This window comes from Rhinolophus sinicus, chromosome 2 (genome assembly GCF_057876585.1).
Source record: "Rhinolophus sinicus isolate RSI-liver-muscle chromosome 2, RSI-T2T, whole genome shotgun sequence".
NCBI lineage: Eukaryota > Metazoa > Chordata > Mammalia > Chiroptera > Rhinolophidae > Rhinolophus > Rhinolophus sinicus.
In genome coordinates this window covers 115,927,504-115,946,003 of record NC_142502.1, presented here as the reverse complement: position 1 = coordinate 115,946,003, position 18,500 = coordinate 115,927,504, and the positions used below count along the sequence as shown (strand labels likewise).

At 47.7% G+C, this 18,500-nt stretch overlaps 1 protein-coding gene across 2 annotated transcripts in view; it reads right to left on the bottom strand.

Moving 5' to 3' along the window:
• Window positions 1-13,729: 13,729 nt before the first annotated feature.
• The window catches only part of FBLN7 (fibulin 7), a 33,446-nt gene continuing 28,675 nt past the window's right edge, over window positions 13,730-18,500 (bottom strand). Inside the window, exon 8 of one of the 2 annotated variants that reach the window (XM_019714521.3) lies at window positions 13,730-17,797. In XM_019714521.3, coding sequence (XP_019570080.1) covers window positions 17,425-17,797 — 373 coding nt within the window. In that variant the 3' untranslated portion in view covers window positions 13,730-17,424. The remainder of the gene's footprint in view (window positions 17,798-18,500) is intronic. The other variant, XM_074332492.2, reaches the window with a different exon arrangement.

Here is an 18,500-nt window from a genome sequence, read left to right as displayed (position 1 = left end):
ACATGCTCTTCAGCAATAACAAGGAACAAAGTACTAGTACACAGTAGCAGGATGAACCTCAAAAACATAAAGTGAAGGAAGCCAGATACAATAGGATACACAGCATTGGAACAATGTCTCTTGCTGTTCCTAAACCTGGAGTTCTTAACGTTTTTGTTGTTAAGATATAAGAATGGTTATCTTTCTCATTGGTGCATAAACTAGTCAGATTACATACTTGTGTAAATGTAAACCTCGTTTAAGCCTCGACCCCGTGAGGGGGGCGGGGGGTCCGTGCCTGGGATGGGAATGCAAGTAGGAACATTGATCTTCCACCTGTTCTGTTTTCCGAGCTTCAAAAATGCTTGTATTTAATCTTAGATGACGATTTAACAGTTCATTTCCTGATGATAATACCTCGTGTAGTTTAATACTGGTGAGGTATACAAGTTTATATGTGAGGTCTATGTATAGGCAAAAAGCAGTTGCTATATTCCAGGAGGCAGGACCCATCTCACCTATAAACTTAAAAGACCCAGCAGAGGTGTGAGGGACTGAGAAGTCAGAAGTTCAGAAGGCTCCTGTTTTACAGCTACTGTGTGTCTTTTGGAGCAAAAATTAACTAAGACCTGGTCTTATGTTAATTTTTGCTCCAAAAGATACATTAGAGCTGATTATCTGGCTAGGTCTTATTTTCAGGGAAACATTATTTTCAAAAGGCAAACATTTGTGTCGGTGAAATCTCTCAACTTGTGTTCAGTCAAGTTGAAGGAGAGACTCCGATGAGCCCTGTGTGCCTGAGGCAGCCGTCAGGGCTGAGGCTCCTGAAAGTGGGATCCCCGCAGCCTTCCTGCTGATCGGCCTGTTTCCCACTTCTGTGCAGCTCGTCTCTGCCTCGTTAGAGCCCATTCCCAGGGCACTGCTTCAGCCATGCCGTGGAACCCGTGCCAGGACCGAGGCCCACTTGTTGGCTGGCTTTGGAGTGCTCTGTAGTGTGGCCATCTCTGCCCACCGAGCTTGGCTTCCTGCAGCCCTCTGCTGCTCTCTGCACCACTGGGTTTCCTTCTGTGAAGTGAGTCCCCTGATCCCTATAGCTCCAAGTACACGTGGGATGAAACCATCATCGGTTAACAAAATGTGGCCCAGAGCAAACCTAAGTAAGAAAGCTGCCATGGGAAAGCTGTGTATGGACGTAGCCCTCGTTTCGCCAGCGTGGGTATCGTGGCTGCACAGAATTTATGTCTGACCTGTTCTGGAGCTAAAACAAGAAGGATGAAGAGGTCATCTATTTCCCTCAGTATCAGGAGGGTAGGATGCAAAACCTCTCCTGACAATAATTTCATGAGAACAGTTCTGAGGTCTTCATTATGGAAATCGCCAGGTAGGATGGACAGAATCATCCTAAGATTCCACGTGACAAGTTTCATATAATTCTTCTGCGGTCAGTTACTAAAAGCCACATGACAGTAAAACCCAGTTTTTGTCAGTCTATAAGAATATAAATCAAGTACGTGGTCTTTTGGTGGTCTGACTTGCTCCATTTATAGGCCTTACAGGGTTCAGTCCCAGAGATGGTAAGTGACTTGTCCTATCTTCAGAGATTGCCCGACCACCAGCATATTGCTCAGCCTGCCAACTCGTTCCTGCTCAGTGTACCCATTGGGGGTCTTCTGAGGTGGTTTGTGGAGGTCAGAATACTGCGTGCTCTGGTGATGTGGCCTGAATCATAGGGGCACAGACTGCCAGTGAGAAGCAATACCATACTTGAAATTGAGTGAGATCAGAGTGTCTCAGGCCCGCACCTGCTGAGTACACACATGTGACACCCTGCTTAGTACCTGTACAGTCCTGTCAGGGGTTACGACCATAAAAACAGTTGTCACTACTGTTTACAGATGAGAAAATCACGTCTGGAAGGTCTCCTAGCTCTTGTTCTCAGGTGTGGCCCGTCACACCTATGCGCTCCCTTCCTACAGGCCCAATGCTGCTGAGGTGTCCCCTCCATGGCACCATCTGCTTGGTGGGCCTGTCCCCAATCCTTAGGGCTGTATCAACAGGGTCTAGAGTTGTGCTTCTTGACCTTGGTTCACACTGGATCATCTAGGATGCTTTTAAAAACTGATGTCTGGGGCCCACACCCAGAAATTCTGATTTGGGGTGGGGCAGATAGGCTTGGGTGTGTACATGAGATTCTCAGTAGCTTCCAGATGATTTGAAGCACAGCCAAGGTTGAAAACCACTAGTCTCAACAAACATTGGAAGTCCCATTCTTCTCGCCAGCAGTTGGTTTAGGCTCGAGTAGGAAGGCAGGTTCCTGTGCGTGTCTGAAAAGGTGATCACATCCTGACATAGGGAGAGGCTAGACACTGCCCTGTCTGAATATGGCACCCAGAACCATGCAGCTGCCTAGGACTTCTAGGGGAGCTAGCACACCAGCTGAAGGTGACAGAGGAGAGTTGTGAAGAAGCTGGGTCCTTGATAACTGCCCCGTGGACTTCACAGGCCTAAGGGAGGAGAGAGCCGGCCTTCAGATTGCATGTTACAGCACGTGAAATAGCATATTTTCCTTACTGTTTAAGCCACTGTGATTTACGTTCTCTGCCACCTGCAGCCAAAGGCAGGAGACTAAATGAGAGCCAAGAATCAAACCTACGTCCGTCTATCCCAAGTCCACATCTGTCTATCCCTTTGCCCTCTTCAATGAACACTGCCCTCCCTGCCGGCTGCTGCACAGAGCACACGGCAGGGCACCCGACAGCGTAGCGCAGACACGGGCAAGGGATGGACGCACTAAGAGGGGCTATGAGGAAAGGAGGGAATGTGTGTGTTGGGTGGGGAGGGAGAAGCTGCCCTCTCACCTCAGAGTGCTGTTGGTGCCGTGGACTTTGCATGTCCTTTACATGACATAAATAAAGGAGAAATAGATATTTTAGTTATTACATGTCACTAATTCTAAGGTACACATTTTCATGGTTAACATGTCTGAAAGTGGAATGTCTCACAGTTAATAGAATACCTTATTTTATTTTTACTGGCATGTAAACATGGTAGATCTTACTAAGGGATGTATTTAGACTTGAATGTAATTGTAAACTGAAATTACACACGTACATAGTCAAAAGTTTATTGAGATAAAATCTGTTATGAAGTTTACTTTGGATTAATAAATTATGAGAACAAAATTGTTTTTATGAAAAAGTACTGTCTGCCACCCCCCGAACCCTCCACCTCCTTAGTGGCAGGTACAAGTCAGGCTCCAAAACTCCTGGCCTGGAGCTCAGGCACCCGTCGGACTTCACTCCCAGAGTCGCTTCCTGCAGAGATTAAACCACTTACCCCTGATGTCATTAGGTTTGTTTGGGGGCCATCAAAAGGAAGGTGATCCTTGATGGACACTTAGAAATCACTGCGGGGCGGGGGCGGCCTGGTGGCTGAGGCAGTTGGAGCTCTATGCTCCTAACTCCGAAGGCTGCCGGTTCAATTCCCACATGGCCAGTGGGCTCTCAACCACAAGACTGCCAGTTCAATTCCTTAAGTCCCACAAGGGATGGTGGGCAGCGCCCCCTGCAATTAAGATTGAACATAGCACCTTGAGCTGAGCTGCCGCTGAGCTCCTGGATCGCTCGGTTGGAGCACGTCTTCTCAACCACAAGGTTGCCGGTTCAACTCCCACAAGGGGTGGTGGGCTGCACCCCCTGCAACTAGCAACGGCAACTGGACCTGGGAGCTGAGCTGCGCCCTCCACAACTAAGACTGAAAGGACAACAACTTGACTTGGAGAAAAGTCCTGGAAGTACACACTGTTCCCCAATAAAGTCCTGTTCCCCTTCTTCAATTAAAAAAAAAAAAAAGCTTTAAAAAAAAAGAAGTCACTGGGCCCTTTCAGAGGTCAAAGATGACGAGTATTGTTAGCCTTGGGGACACAGGGCGCCATGGGAGCTCGGTGTCACAACCATAAGGTTCTGAGGCCTGCCCACTGCCCAAATGAAATTGGCGGAGGCTCTCCAGGCTCCTGTGTATGTCCCCAACTCAGCCCCCAAATTGGCCATTTCCCTAAGGAGCCCAGTTCCGTGTAGCAGAGGATCACATCCGCAACCTAAGACCTAGGTACCTGGCGTGCTCCCTGCTGTGGAGTCTGGTGTGAAGTCTGGTTGGATGAGGACACCCTGAGAACACCACTTGTCAGCAAGCTGTCCTACAGATCAAAAGCGACAGCTTTGGAGGCGCTGCCGGTCTGCTCTACTCACCTCGGTCACAGGGGGGCCGGGGGAGAGTCAGGCATTGGCCACTTCACAGCTGTTGTTCTTGAGTGAATTCTCTTGGGACTGATTTCCAGGGCTCTGAAACAATTGTTGGGCCAGTTTCTGCCAGAGCGCTCATGCCTTCTGTGAAGTGGTGGGTTTTCAGGCCCTGTGAGCCCTGCTCCCCAAGTGGCACTGGCTCACTCTTAGGAATGTTTGACGTCACAGTACTTTATCAGTACATGTACCTTAGAAATGTTTGTGACTGGTACAAAGTCTGATCACATGCCATCTCCCAGTCCCCCAGCCCACCTGGCTGTGCAGAGACTCCTCTTCCTGAGTATTTGGGACCTTCCCTCAGGTTCCATTTTTAAGCTATATTTTTATGGGGTTCCAAAGAAGTGGCCTTATTTACTATTCACACAGGTCTTAAATAAATACAGGGTTTGTATCCCAGCTGTATCCTACAAAAACATTCCAGATTTATTTGCCTGGACATGTACTTGGCGAGTATATTTGTTACATAATAACATAAACTAGACTTTAATCTCAGACTTCCTGAACAATTTGTGATTCAGCCCCACGTCTGCTGACACACAGCCCTTTCAGCTTTCCATGTGCCTGCAGACTGCGAGCCAACTTAAACTTCCTCATGTGGCCGAGCGCAGTTAGGTAAACCAGGGCTCGACAGAAGTGCCCTTGTTTCAGCCAAATGCACATAACAGGCATTTCAGTCCACGAAGAAGGAAAACCTGGTCCCAGTGAGTTCCTGATCGTCTAACACTGAATGCCTGTCCTTGTGCCACTGTGAAGGGTTCTGTGTCCTCCCGGAGCTGAGGAGGTGATGTGAGCAGCGGCTGCCTCCCCGGCCCCAGGGCCCCTGCTGCTCGGGCTGCCAGCAGTTATGTGGGACGCACCCTGGCTAGATCTGCACCAGGAAAAGGAAAGGAAAGGAAAACATGACCAATTTTTCAGATGGGATGTGCAAGCGCCTCTGTCAGGGGACAAGACAGGGAAGGGGGAACCCGTAACAAATGGGGGGGCCTGGGAGCTACTTGGCCTGGAAGATGCTGCAGGTGCCTTGTGACATCTCGGTGACAAGATTGTGGTGTGGGGGCTGCAGGCAGGGCCCACCACGGGTCAGCAGGGCTGCTGTCCAGAACTTGGGAAGTGGGGGTTCTGGGCAGTGGTCCTGCCCGCGGTGCAGTCTCCCATCACCCCCTTCCTCTGGGGCCTCATGGCATATCCTGTGCTATCAGGACAGCTGTAGTGAGTGACAGGGGAGGCACCCTGTCCTGTCCCCCCTCTTCTGGGCCCAGCAGTGTCCTCCTGGAGGGTCTGGAAGCAGCACAAGGGTACGCAGTGTCTGTCCTGTTCAGGTCCAAGGAAGGCCCTGCCTCCAGGTCATGAGAGGTCACCATCATCCCCCAGCTGCGGAGGACAGGGGCCTTGAGGTGGAAGGAAGGAAAGGGTCTTTTAAATGTTTGGACCTGGAAGTGGTGGGGGCCAGTCTGTGATGTGACACAGATGGGAGGGAGGTGTGCTACTCACTTCCCCAGACAAGGGCAGAAGAGAGGGAGAGAGGAAGGGTTGGAGAGGAGAGAGGGAGAGAGAAGAGACGGGGAGGAGGGAGGGAGCTCGTGAGCATAGCCAGTGGATCCCCTACGCAAAAGCCAGGCATACATGCCTCCCTCTGTGACATTCACGCAAGTATGAGGTACCTTCCAAGGCCCGCACAGTTCCTCCTGAGCAAGCCATCCTCCTTTCTGGGTTCCAAACTTGAGACTCTCAGCTAGTCCCACTCACCTAGCACGTACCTCACAGGTGACCACCACACCAGTGGATCCAGCGACCACGGTGGAGACCACTGGTGGCTCGAGTTGGGAGTTGAGGCCCATCTGTCAAAGGCCATCCAGACCCCACTTAGAGTCAGCAAAGTCATGTTTATCACTTGTCACAGCAAGAGAGACACAGCATTTCAGAGAACTGGGAACAGCTCAGCAGCAGGGCATCACGGAAGGGTAATTACGCAGCTTTTGAAACTAAGGGAGGTCACAGGATGGCCTTGGCAGGGGTAGGTCAGCCTGTGCCAAGCAGAGAGTTGCTGGCAATCAGTGGTCTTGTCCTTCTGAGGCAGGAGGTGTCAGGATTTTGTGCTTAGATGCGTGTGACCTCCACGCCCCAAATGGCATGGTGTACAGGTAGTGAGTCCTAAGGCAGCCCCTTTAGAAAAGTCATGTTGGGAGGCTGAGGAGACGTTGGCTGGGAATGGACCCTGCAGACCCTCAGTGGACAGTGGCTTTCATTCTGGTCCTAGTGCTCTGGGCTAACCCTCCCTTACCCCAGTCAATGAGTCTCTTTATGAAACCTGCTGACCAAGCCCTTTGTTTCAGCTTTTACTGCTGAAATGAGTAGAATTAAGACATTACCAGTTATAAAATTAGCCACCTCCCCTTCAGAAAAGGAAAAAGGCTCCCATCAGTTTCGCCGATCGGCCTCCTGCTGTCCCCAGTGTGACCCTACACTCACAGCAAGCTGGCCCTCATGTCGGACACCAACACAGCGATCCAGGCTAATTGGCAAAGATCACGGCTGCTTGGGTGGGATTTTGAAGAGAGTGTGCTTGGCGGTTGGTGGCTGCCCGTGTTCCCCAGGGCAGACCTGATTGGCCCTCAGCAGATATTCTGGAGGGAGCCTGGAGTACAAGATATATTAGCTTCCCACAAACCAGGTGCCTAAAAACAATGAATTGATTCTCTCACAGCTGGAGGTCAGACGTCTGCGATCAAGGTGTCACAGCACCAGGTCTACAAGTCAGGTGACACTTTCTGCAGTTTTGTCACTGCTGGGTTTGTTGGAAATCCTCTTTGTGAGAGTGAGGATACCAGGATGTGGCCTGCACTTCCTGCCAGAGTTCCTCTACTAGAGACCTTCTTAGGTGCCATCGTCTCCATGAACTGGTGCCGGTCTCTGATCTTGGTAAGCTTGTAGTGCCATTGGGCTCTGACTCTTGTTTTGACCATTGTCAAAGGGACCCTCTAGTTACATGTGACAGCTCATCTCCCAACTCAAGTCTAAACCGTGTCCTCGGCAGGGGTCCCATCAGAAAAACACCTGCAATGCTGGAGCAAGGAGGACGGAAGGACACAGGGCTTTTCAGGCAATCCACCAGCCGGAAGCCAGATTTCACGAGGCACTGGACCCTAAACAGGAGACCATGAGTGACCATTATAAATATGGCCTGAAGCCCTTTGGAACTTCTCAGTTCAACTCAGCTCAGCCAGAACACACTGGCCCATGTCCACTTCCCCTGACTCACTGGTGCTGTGACTGCTTTGGCCAACAGAGCATGGCCCAGGGGTCCCTATGTGACTTGAGGCTGGGTCACAGAGGCCACACAGCTTCAACCTGCCTTTCTGGACACTCCCACTAACCTGTTTCCCTGAAAATAAGACCTAGCCGGGCTTACTAATATAAGACCCAGTATTATATTATATTATATTATATTATATTATATTATATTATATTATATTATATTGTATGATATTATGACATGGTCTTAAATTATAGTAAAATAAGACCAGGTCTTATATTAATTTTTGCTCCAAAAGATGCATTAGAGCTGATTGTCTGGCTAGGTCTTATATTCAGGGAAACACGGTAGCGACTCTGAGCCACCATGCTGTGGAGAAGCTGAGCCACGTGAAGCACCAAGGACAGCTGTCTGCTCATCACGCTGCGCATCCGGGCCAGACACACGCGTGAGTGATGACCCTTCCAGTAACCGCGCTCCGGCCAACAGGCAGCAGATGTTGTGGAGCAAATGGGAACCATGCCCTGTGCTCCACCTGAGTTCCTTATCCCAAGCAGCACGAACATGATAAAATAATTGTTCTCAGCGGCTGAGTTTCCTAACAGCACTAATAGCCAGACTAGAACATTAGGCTGCGGGACACCAGTCCATGGCAGTGTAGGTAAATGCTGTGCTCACCTTCTATGAAAACCACATCAGAATTACAACTAAACTATAGAACAACCATCACGGAGAATCCCCTGAAGTCCAGCTGAACTGAAGCCCTACAACTAAGGACATACAGAAAAAGCCACCTCGAGATTGGTAGGAGGGGCAGAGACACTAAACGAGCTGGTCCCACACCCACATGTGACCATTAAAAATCAGGAGGGATATCTGGCCGTGAAATTCTCCACCCCCGCCCCCTCAAGGAGTGAGGGGTCCCAGCCCCAGACCAAACTCTCCAGCCCAGGGTTCCAGTACCAGGGAGAGAATTCCCTACAACTTCTGGGAGAACCAGAGGGGATGGTGGCTGAGTGAGTCAGAGGGCGGCTAGAGTCCCAAGCATTCCTCTTAAAGGGCCCACACGAACTTACTCACTTGATGGACTTGCTCTGATCTCTGGCACTGAGGCAGCAGCTCAAAAGTTGCGAGGGACATACGGGGAGGAACTGAGTTGTCTGGCCTCAGGATGAGGGGTGGAGGGGCATCTTTCTCCTGGATGGAGGAGCTGGCAGAAGCCATTGTTTCTTTGGTGAGCACTCCCTCTTCACGACATGCAGACACTGGCAGAAGTCATACCTGAGTCTCCATCAAACTGGCTAATACCATTGGCTCCACCTTGGTGATTCTACGACCAAGCCCCACCCAACTTTTGGGCACACTGAAGCCGCTTCCAGTGGCTTTTTATACAAACTTCCTGCTTTGGCTCAAAGGTTCACAAATCCCAAACAAGCAGCATCTGGCTTCAGCGTGTCCCATACCTCTGGCTGAGCAGCCCCAAGCCAAACACTAGTGACAGCCAGCTGTGGTGCACGGCTTGGCCTCTCAAGGCACTTCCAAGCACAACGTGGTCAGTTGCCATAGGTAGATTGCTTTGTGGCTCATGCCAGATGGCCCTGTGAAGGGCATAGGCTGCAGCTGAACCGGCCTGTATCAGGACCTCTCCCAAGTGGCCTTGAGGCTGGCATGCCAAGTGGCCAGCTTCAGACTGAGTTGGAGCATCACCTGGCCACCTCAAGGATGACAAAAGACACACTGGGCAGACACCAAGTCCTGTTAAAGCGAACCATGCTCTATAACATCAGCCCCTGCACAACAACTCTTCCACTGTAATCACAGCCAGTCCTCATAACCAATGAAACTGAGGGTCAATCCCTCCCATTGACATGTAAATAGCAACCAAGGCTCAACTATAACAGGTGGACACACACAGCCCACACAAGGGACACACCTGGAGACCCGGCTCTAGTGACCAGGGAGATTGCATCACTGGGCGTCAAAGGACACCTGCTACATAAGACCACTCTACTAAGACTGGGAGACATTGCAGCCCTGCCTAATATATAGAAACAAACACAGGGAGACAGTCAAAATGGGGAGACAAAGAAACATGTCCCAAATAAAAGAACACAACAGAGCTCCAGTAAAAGAACCAAACAAAATGAAGATAAGCAAACTACCAGATGCAGAGTTCAAAACACTGGTTATAAGGATGTTCAGTGATTTCAGGGTGAACTTCAACAAAGAGATAGGAAACATAAAAATGGAGATAGAAAACATAACCAGTTAGAAATAAAGAATACAATAACTGAAACGAAGAATACATTATAAGGAATCAACAGTAGATTAGATGAAGCAGAGGGTCAAACCAGCAATTTAGAAGATAAGGTAGCAGAAGACATCCAATCAGAACAGCAAAAAACAAAACAAAAAAAGAATCCAAAAAATGAGGAGAGTTTAAGGGGCCTCTGGGACAGTATTAAGCATACCAACATTCACACCGCAGGGTTACCAGAAAGAGAAGAGAAAGAGCAAGGAATTTAAAACCTATTTGAAGAAATAATGAGGGAAAACTTCCCTAACCTGGTGAAGGAAATAGACACACAAGTTCAGGAAGCACAGAGAGTCCCAAACAAGATGAACCCAAATAGGCCCACACCAAGACACATCATAATTAAAGTATCAAAGGTTAAAGACAAAGAGAGAATCTTAAAAACAGCAAGAGAAAAGCAGTTAGTTACCTACAAGGGGGCTCCCATAAGATTGCCAGATGATTTCTCAACAAAAACTTTGCAGGCCAGAAGGGATTGGCAGGAAATATTCAAAGTGATGGAAACCAAGGGCCTACAACCAAGATTACTCTACCCAGCAAAGCTATCATTTAGAATTAAAGGGCAAATAAAGAGCTTCCCAGACAAGAAAAAGCTAAAGGAGTTTATCACTACCAAACCAGTATTACAAGAAATCTTAGAGGGACTTCTGTAAGATGAGAAAAACAAAGATAAAAAATATGAATAATAAAATGGCAATATCCACAAATCTATCAACAATTTCTTTAAATTGTTACTTTAAATGTAAATGGATTAAATGCTCCAATCAAAAGACGTGGGGTTGCTGAGTGGATAAGAAAATAAGACCAATACATATGCGGCCTACAAGAGACTCACTTCAGATCAAAAGACACATACAGACTGAAAGTTAAGGGTTGGAAAAGGTATTTCATGAAAATGGAAACAGAAAAAAAAACAAACAAAAAAAAAAACAAAGCTGAAGTAGCAATACGTATACTAGACAAAATAAACTTTAAAACAAAGGTTATAACAAGAGACAACGAAGCATCCAGTAATCCCACTTCTGGGTATTTATCTGAAGAAACCCAAAATGCTACTTCAAGGGGACATGTTTATCCATATATTCATTGCAGCATTATTTATAATAGCCATGATATGAAGGCAACCTGGGTGTCCTGGAATGGATGAATGGATAAAGAAGAGGTGGTACATATCATATTTTGCTGTGTATAATGCACACTTTTTTGCCCAAATTTGTGAGGGAAAAATAAGGATGCATATTATACATGGGTAGTACAAATTCTGTATCCATATAAATGTTTTTAATTGTTTTATTTATGCTTATGAGTTAAAAGTGTAACTCTAGAAATCAATAAAAAATCTGTATGCAAAATAATACCTTGGAATACGATAATCAGTTTTGTTGAACTTACAATGAATTTGCAATGACAAAGAGTTCTTGGCCTTCTATGATGGGTAAATATCATAAATTTGTTACAGGTACATAACATTTCTTTCTTTCTTTTTTTCTTTTGTTTTTTATTGGGGAATATTGGGGAACAGTGTGCTTCTCCAGGACCCATAAGCTCCATGTCAAGTCATTTTCAATCTAATTGTGGAGGGCGCAGCTCACTGGCCCATGTGGGAATCAAACTGGCGACCCTGGTGTTATGAGCACTGCACTCTAACCATTGGGAAAACTGGCCACCCCCTAAAATTTCTTATACCTTGTATCTGTTCTTGTGTTTTGTAATTATTTGCTACATAAAATTTCTTGTACCATAATATGTTAAAAATAAATGCTAAAATTCCTTTATAATACAAAAAACAAGTACCTAAATGTAAACAAATAAAATTTTGAATTAAAAAATTAAAACGAAAGAATTTTTCCCTGAAAGTTTGGACCAAAAACATGGGGGCACATTATACACAACAAAATATGGTATATAGAATGGAATATTACTCAGCCATAAAAAAGAATAAAATCTTGCCATCTGTGATAACATGGATGGTCCTAAAGGGTATTGAGCAGTGTGTGGTACATCAGACAGCGAAAGACAAATATCATATAATTTCACTTATAAGTGGAATCTAAAGAACAAAATCAACAAATGAAGCAGAAACAAACTCATAGATACAGAGAACATTTTGATGGATGCCAGGTGGGAGAGGGGTTGAGGGTGGGTGAAAAAGGGGTAGGGATTAAGAAGTACAAGTTGGTTTTTACACAGTAGTCATGGGGATGTAGGGTACAGCATACGGAATATAGTCAATAATATTGTAATAACTGTATAGTGTCAGATGGGTTCTAGATCTATTGGGATGATATATGGGATGGGGGTTCAGGGCAGGGTGGAAAAGGTGAAGGGATTAAGAAATATAAATTGGAAGTTACAAAACAGTCATGGGGATGCAAAGCACAGGGAATACAGTCAATAATACGGTAATAACTATGCATAGTGCCAGGTGGGTTCTAGACTAGTCAGGGGGATCACTTCTTAAATTATATAAATGTCTAACTACTACCATGTCTCTGAAAATAGGACCTAGCCAGATAATCAGCTCTAATGCATCTTTTGGAGCAAAAATTAATATAAGACGTGGTCTCATGTTATATTATAAAGACTCGGTCTTATAGTAAAATAAGACCAGGTCTTATATTAATTTTTGCTCCAAAAGACTAATTAGAGCTGATTGTCTGGCTAGGTCTTATTTTTGTGGAAATACGGTATGCTGTACACCTGATGAACTATGCAGCATAGGGAATGTAGTCAATAATACTGTGATAGTGTGGTACGGTGTCAGATGGTTGCTGGACTTATGGTGATCGCTTCTCTAGGTATATAAATGGTGAATAACTATTGTGTACCCTTGAAACTAATGTAATGTTGTATGTTAACTATTTTTAATAAAAGTCTTTTTAAACAAGAGAGAGAGACAATTAGGTTGTCCCTGCAGGTCCTATGGGCTCCTGGTTCCTCTCTCCAAGCCAGCACTGCAGCTCGCTCTGTGTGGTGCTTTTCCTTTGTGCACGTGAGCCCGGTTTCGCTTGACACCACCACTGCATTCACACACTCGACATTCTGAGTCAATTCCAAATGCTGGGAGCCAGGACCCAGCTGTCACCACCTACTATGGCAGTGTGTGTCATATCTGGGCTACACGGCTGGTGGACCTGCACACATTCACCATGTATGGCCACCCTCTTTTGTGCTTCTATTCTCGTAGATGAATCCCTCCTTGAAATCACATACTTTTCTTTTTATGTGTGTATTATGGTCTCACTTGTGGGGAATGTAAGCTCCATGAGGTCAGGGTCCCTGTCAGGTTGGTCACCATCGCGACCTAAGTAACAAAACAGTGCCTGGAACACATGAACATTCAGGAACTTTTATGCAGCTTATAAACACCGACAGAGTCTCATACATACAAGGTCAAAGTCACAAAAGTCTGCCTTTCCATCTGTGTAGTCTGAGCTCAGTGAAACGTGAACCATTTAGTCTGACTTCACGTCTCTCCGAGGCACGTGCTCAGACCCCCATAAATGCATCATTTACTGTGACTTTGTAGTGATATTTTGTTTTCAATTTATCTTCCTTTTCTGTTTGTCAGTGTTGGGGGTGTTACTTGAACATAAGATGATTGTTAAAAGATATCGAAAAGTCCTAGCTGCCTTCCCATTGCTCAGGAGCCAGCAATCCAGCTGGCTTACCTCATTTCTTCCTGGTGGCTATTGATGGCCACGCCCACGTCAGCCCTCCATTCAGCCTCTCTGCCTTTCCCAGGGAGGGACTGGGATGCACTGGGCCTTCTTTGATACAGATATGAGACTCTTACATATTGTTGGGGAGAGAAAGTAGTAGGATCTTTATGGAGGAAAAACTGACCCCAGAGATACAAAAGCAAAAACACAAAAACACAAATGCACATTGCTGCACTATTTTAATAGCAAAGGACTGGAGACAACCCAGTGTCAATCAAGGGTGACTGGTCGGATGAACAATGGTATGTCCTCATAACAGGGCATTTTATAGGACAGCGTTCCGTGTGGCTCTATAGAGCGACATCCAGTATATTGAGGGGGAAGAAAGCAAGATCAGGAACATGTAAAATAGTATGCGATCATTTATCATTGGCTGACGTATATTTTTAAAAGGAAGGGTAAAATAAAAACGGTGACTATCTATGGCAGAAGAAGGCAGTAGGTGGAGGAGCATAAAATACAGACTTCTCTGAATTCAGCCCACTTTGTGGACTTGACTCGGGAACCGCATAAATCATTTACCTAATTATAAAAAAATTACAATGAAAAAAGCTGTCTCTCAAAGTGTAAGCAAAACCAAGTGAATAAGCATAACCCCGCTTCACGTTTCGGGCAGAGAGAGGAACTTCCCAGGTTGTTTTAAAACAAATTTGACTATGTCCCCAATGGCATAAACCCTAAAGACAAAAAGAACGGCAAAAGAAAAACTTTAACTGTGTTGAGTGATAGTTTTGTGATGATGTTAGCATTGTCTTTCTGGGGATTCTGAGAAGGAGGTTTTCAGGTGAGGGAAGAACAGCATTGTAGGACCAATGAGCTTTCTTTGAACCCTGCAGTCCCGAGCTGAACTGGAAGGACTAATACAAACTCATGTAGTATTTTTTCTTTAAAGAAACAAACAAACAGAAGTTAATAGTACATAGTTCCAAGCTCTGCCCACTAAAACCAAGAAACAACGAGCAAAGAAGACCGATGGGCACCCCTCGCACCAAGGTCCGATTACAGGAACCAAGGATCCCAGGGAGAAATGGGCGACCACAGGCTGGGGCCTAAAACATATGACATGAGCTTGAAACACCTCATAGTAAAGACATGTAAAGACAACTACGAAGCTGTCCGAGACCCCAGGGGTCATGTCAAAGGGACTCAGCCACCTTGAAGCAGTTCCCAGGAGCCAAAGACAGCCATGACACTTAACTGCAATGGTCTGGAATATACATATCAAGTGTATCCAAACCAAGAGTTCATCGTGTACTCAGTGACCCAAACGACTCCCGTTGGAGACTGACAAAGGGGAAGAGCCGAGGGTTTCCTCTGCCCTTTTTATACAGACCAGACCTCAAGCAAATGAAACAATTGATGAGAGGAGGTTTCACTTTATGGAGAACGGCAGCTAATAAGCACAGAGGACACACGTACACTGGAATGTTACTTGCAACCCCTGAAGGAGTCATGGCTATATCCATAGTCACCAGTGGCTGCTCAGGAAAGAGAGGTGAGAGCCCAGGGCTCCACGGGGAGGACCTAGTATGTACCTGTAGGAGGTCTTGCAGAAATAAACCTAACTGGAGCCTGATCGAATCTCCAGATATAACTGCTGGCATATGAGAGACAGAGAGGACAGAAGAAATGTTAAAAGACATGACAGAGGCGCACTCAGGAAAACCCAGACGCTGAGAAATTTTGCAAGACAAATGGCCCAGCAGTCTGTCGCCTAGCAAGCCCCCAGACCCTCCCACCTCAGGCTGCAGTGTGAGAAGCAGTGCTACAGGTCAAAGGAGGCTTGAGAGGCGTATGGGCAAATCACAGAGCCTGGGCCTAATTCAAACCAACAGGCGGAAAGTCACGAGTCACTCAGAAATGTGAACAATGACTGAATGCTTGAAGGGATTAGGAACTGTTGTTATTTTTATAGGTGCCTTTGGTATTGAATTTAGGTTTCAAAAGTCCTTATGGTTTAGAGATACAGGCTGAAATACTTACAGATGAAATGATGTGATGTCCAGGACCTTCAAGGTTGTCCTGGGTGGGGTGACATGAGAGGTGGAGCAAGACTGGCCACAATCGAACACGGGCTCATTATACCAGTCTCCCTGCTTCTGTATGAGTCTGCTACATGCAGGATAAAAACGCTTTAAAAGCCCCTGCCAAATTCTGTGAAACCGTGTCTCCTGGAGAGGGGTGCACATTAATACCTGGAACTACCGGCTGCTCTCACCTGGCACACATTGGAGCAGGTGGCTTCCACAGGCACGATCCACAGGAGGGGCCCGAGCACCCCAGCATTCCTGTGTGGTGCTGTGATGGCAGGTCTGTGTGGGCAAGTCACTGCTTTAGATGGGGCCTGTGCAGCATCCACGTCACACACCAGGTGAGGCGGGGCACCTATTCTGCACACCCCGACCCTCCTCACCTGCTGGAGGTGAGAGGCTTGTCCCCGGGGGCCACCCCTGTCCCCAGCAAGAAGGAGGAACAAGCACCCTGCTGTGACATCTTAATTTCAGGAACATGGACAGGCCTCTGCACTCTCCTACTGGACATTCTGCACAGGGGACTGGGTGGCTCGTCACAGCACCATTTGGAAACACAGTTTTAATAGAGTCCTGTATCAACCCAGTAAAGCAGATTTGTAGGCCCTCATCCTGTTGTTGGAGACATGGCAGCTGAGCCCATGGGAGGAGGAGAAAAGTGTCAAAGGCAACTCTTGGCTGCATCTCATTCTTCGTCTGACAAAATAAGACGAGGACAGTGTCCCCAAAACATCTTGATGTGGGCCTGCCCACTCACCTAGCAACACACCTCCTCTGCCCACTTTGTACCAAGGCAAACACAGATGTCTGAATGACATCTGCAATGAAGCCTGTCCTAGACTGACGTGTATTTGGATACTAAGACCTCCTCACAGCTGACCAGCTTCCGAGTTTTAATCTGGATAGTCTCTTCCAGCCCAGCCCCCTCCATGCCAGCCCAGCCAGTCCTGGGGAGCATTGCCCCCCTCTTCCATCAGAAGTAGAAGCCCCGGAATCAGTGACAGTTCGAGTGTCTTCATAAACTCCCTGCGGCCAGATGTTGCCTGACCAATGTCCCAGGGGCCAGACCGGATTCCCAGTGGGGGATGAGCCCAGTTGCCGTGTTTTCTTTCTTAGTCACGTATCCCAGCAGGTCCAGTCTGGACAGGAAGAGGCCCAGGTGTTCCCTCCTAGAATGAATGTGGCCAGCTCACGTTCTGGGACAAGCCAGGTGGGCAGCGAGGAGCAATACACTTTATTTCTTCAGTTAGAATCCCAGGTTGTTTTTTTTTTTGAGCTGTGATTTCTCAAAAGGAAGCAATTCAGGCAGAATCTATGCTTTAATGTTGGTCTCTTGGACTAGAAGAATCTACGCGGGGGTCCCAGGTCATACATGGCTCTCTGGTGAGAAGGCTGGCAGCATGTCACAGAGGGGATGCAGACAGGAACAGCATGCTGAGTTGTGGCTAAGGACCAACCCCCACGCCACTCGTACAGGACCCTCAGCGTGACCAAGACAATCAGGAGGGCTGACAATGACCTCAGACACACACTCATAGCGCCATTCACACCTTATTTTCTAAAGCTGCCCATTCCCCTGTAAAAGATTTCAGAAAGTTAGTGCTTAATCTAAGGGAAGGGCCCTAAAGCAGGAAACCAAAGCGATAGCAGCTTTGGGTTTGGTGGCTGCCCTTCTGTGCGGGTCCTTGGGTCCAGGTGCAGCACTGCCCGAGACACCTGGGCAGGGGTCGAGGAGGGCACATGGCTGTTGCAGTGAGTGCCCACAGCTGAGCCTTCCGGGAATAGACCTAGGCCCAGATCTGCACGTCCTGTGCCCCCTGCACCCTTAGAAGTCATATGGGGACACAAAGATGGTGACCTTGGACAAGTGGTTGGCCTGGAAGGAGCGGTCCAGGTATTCTGACATGTCAACATCCACCTCCAGCGTCTGAGGCCCCTCCAGGGTCTGGACCAGGATCAACTCCCCCGTCTGGCGGTCTGCGCGCTGCATTACAAAGTGGCCCCGACCGTTCCCACCCACGATGCCGAACCTCAGGCTGTTGGGTCCGGGTCGGCCAGGTGCTGAGGCTGTAGCCACGCGGAAGAGTGCGATGGGCGTGGTCAGATTGGAGGGCAGAGACAGGTAGTGGAAGGAGATGGTCTTGGGCAGGAGGCGGCAGGGTCTGCTGTCCATGGGGCAGGGGTTCCGCTCACACTGGCTGGAGCAGAGAGGCGAGATGTAGGCAGTCAGCCTTGGGGAGATGTGGAGGGGCCGTCCTGACCTGGCTTGTCCCCTGCCTGCCCTCTTACAGAGGCCACCGAAGTGACCTTGAGTGACCTTTCCCAGCCACGGGTCCCTTGCCACAGACGCTGGGAGCTACAAGCAAGTGGGTGCCGCTGGCATCAGGGTGGTCAGGGAAGAGGTGCTCCCCTAACCCACCTGTGCACGTGTGCCTGTGTGTGCGTGCATGTGTGTGTGCCTGTGTGTGTATGTATGTGTGCACGTGTATGTGTGTATGCTGTTACTATAGCTTTTACAGAAAAATAAAGCCAGGGGAGATTAAATAGCAATGGTGATGTTGGTTATTCAGACCAGGCACCCCTGTATGCGTGCTGAGACCTCCCTCGGTGACTGGGATCCCAGCAGGTAGCTGACAACCTCCTGGAATATGTGCTCCACACATGCTGAACTTCACGAACACCCAGGATTATTCATTCCTGAATCAGGAAACCCTGTCTGCCTTAACCGTCTGGGGCCACGGTAGGAGCAAGGGCTTCTGATATTTCCCACCTCAACATAGATCCCCTTAAGCCTATCTGGTGAGTCACATCATCATGGTAATTAATGCAGGTCAGTCAGGGATGTCCCCACGGCTATGACATGCAGGTCCTTCTGTCCCTTGCTCACTGTCCTGAGGTCTT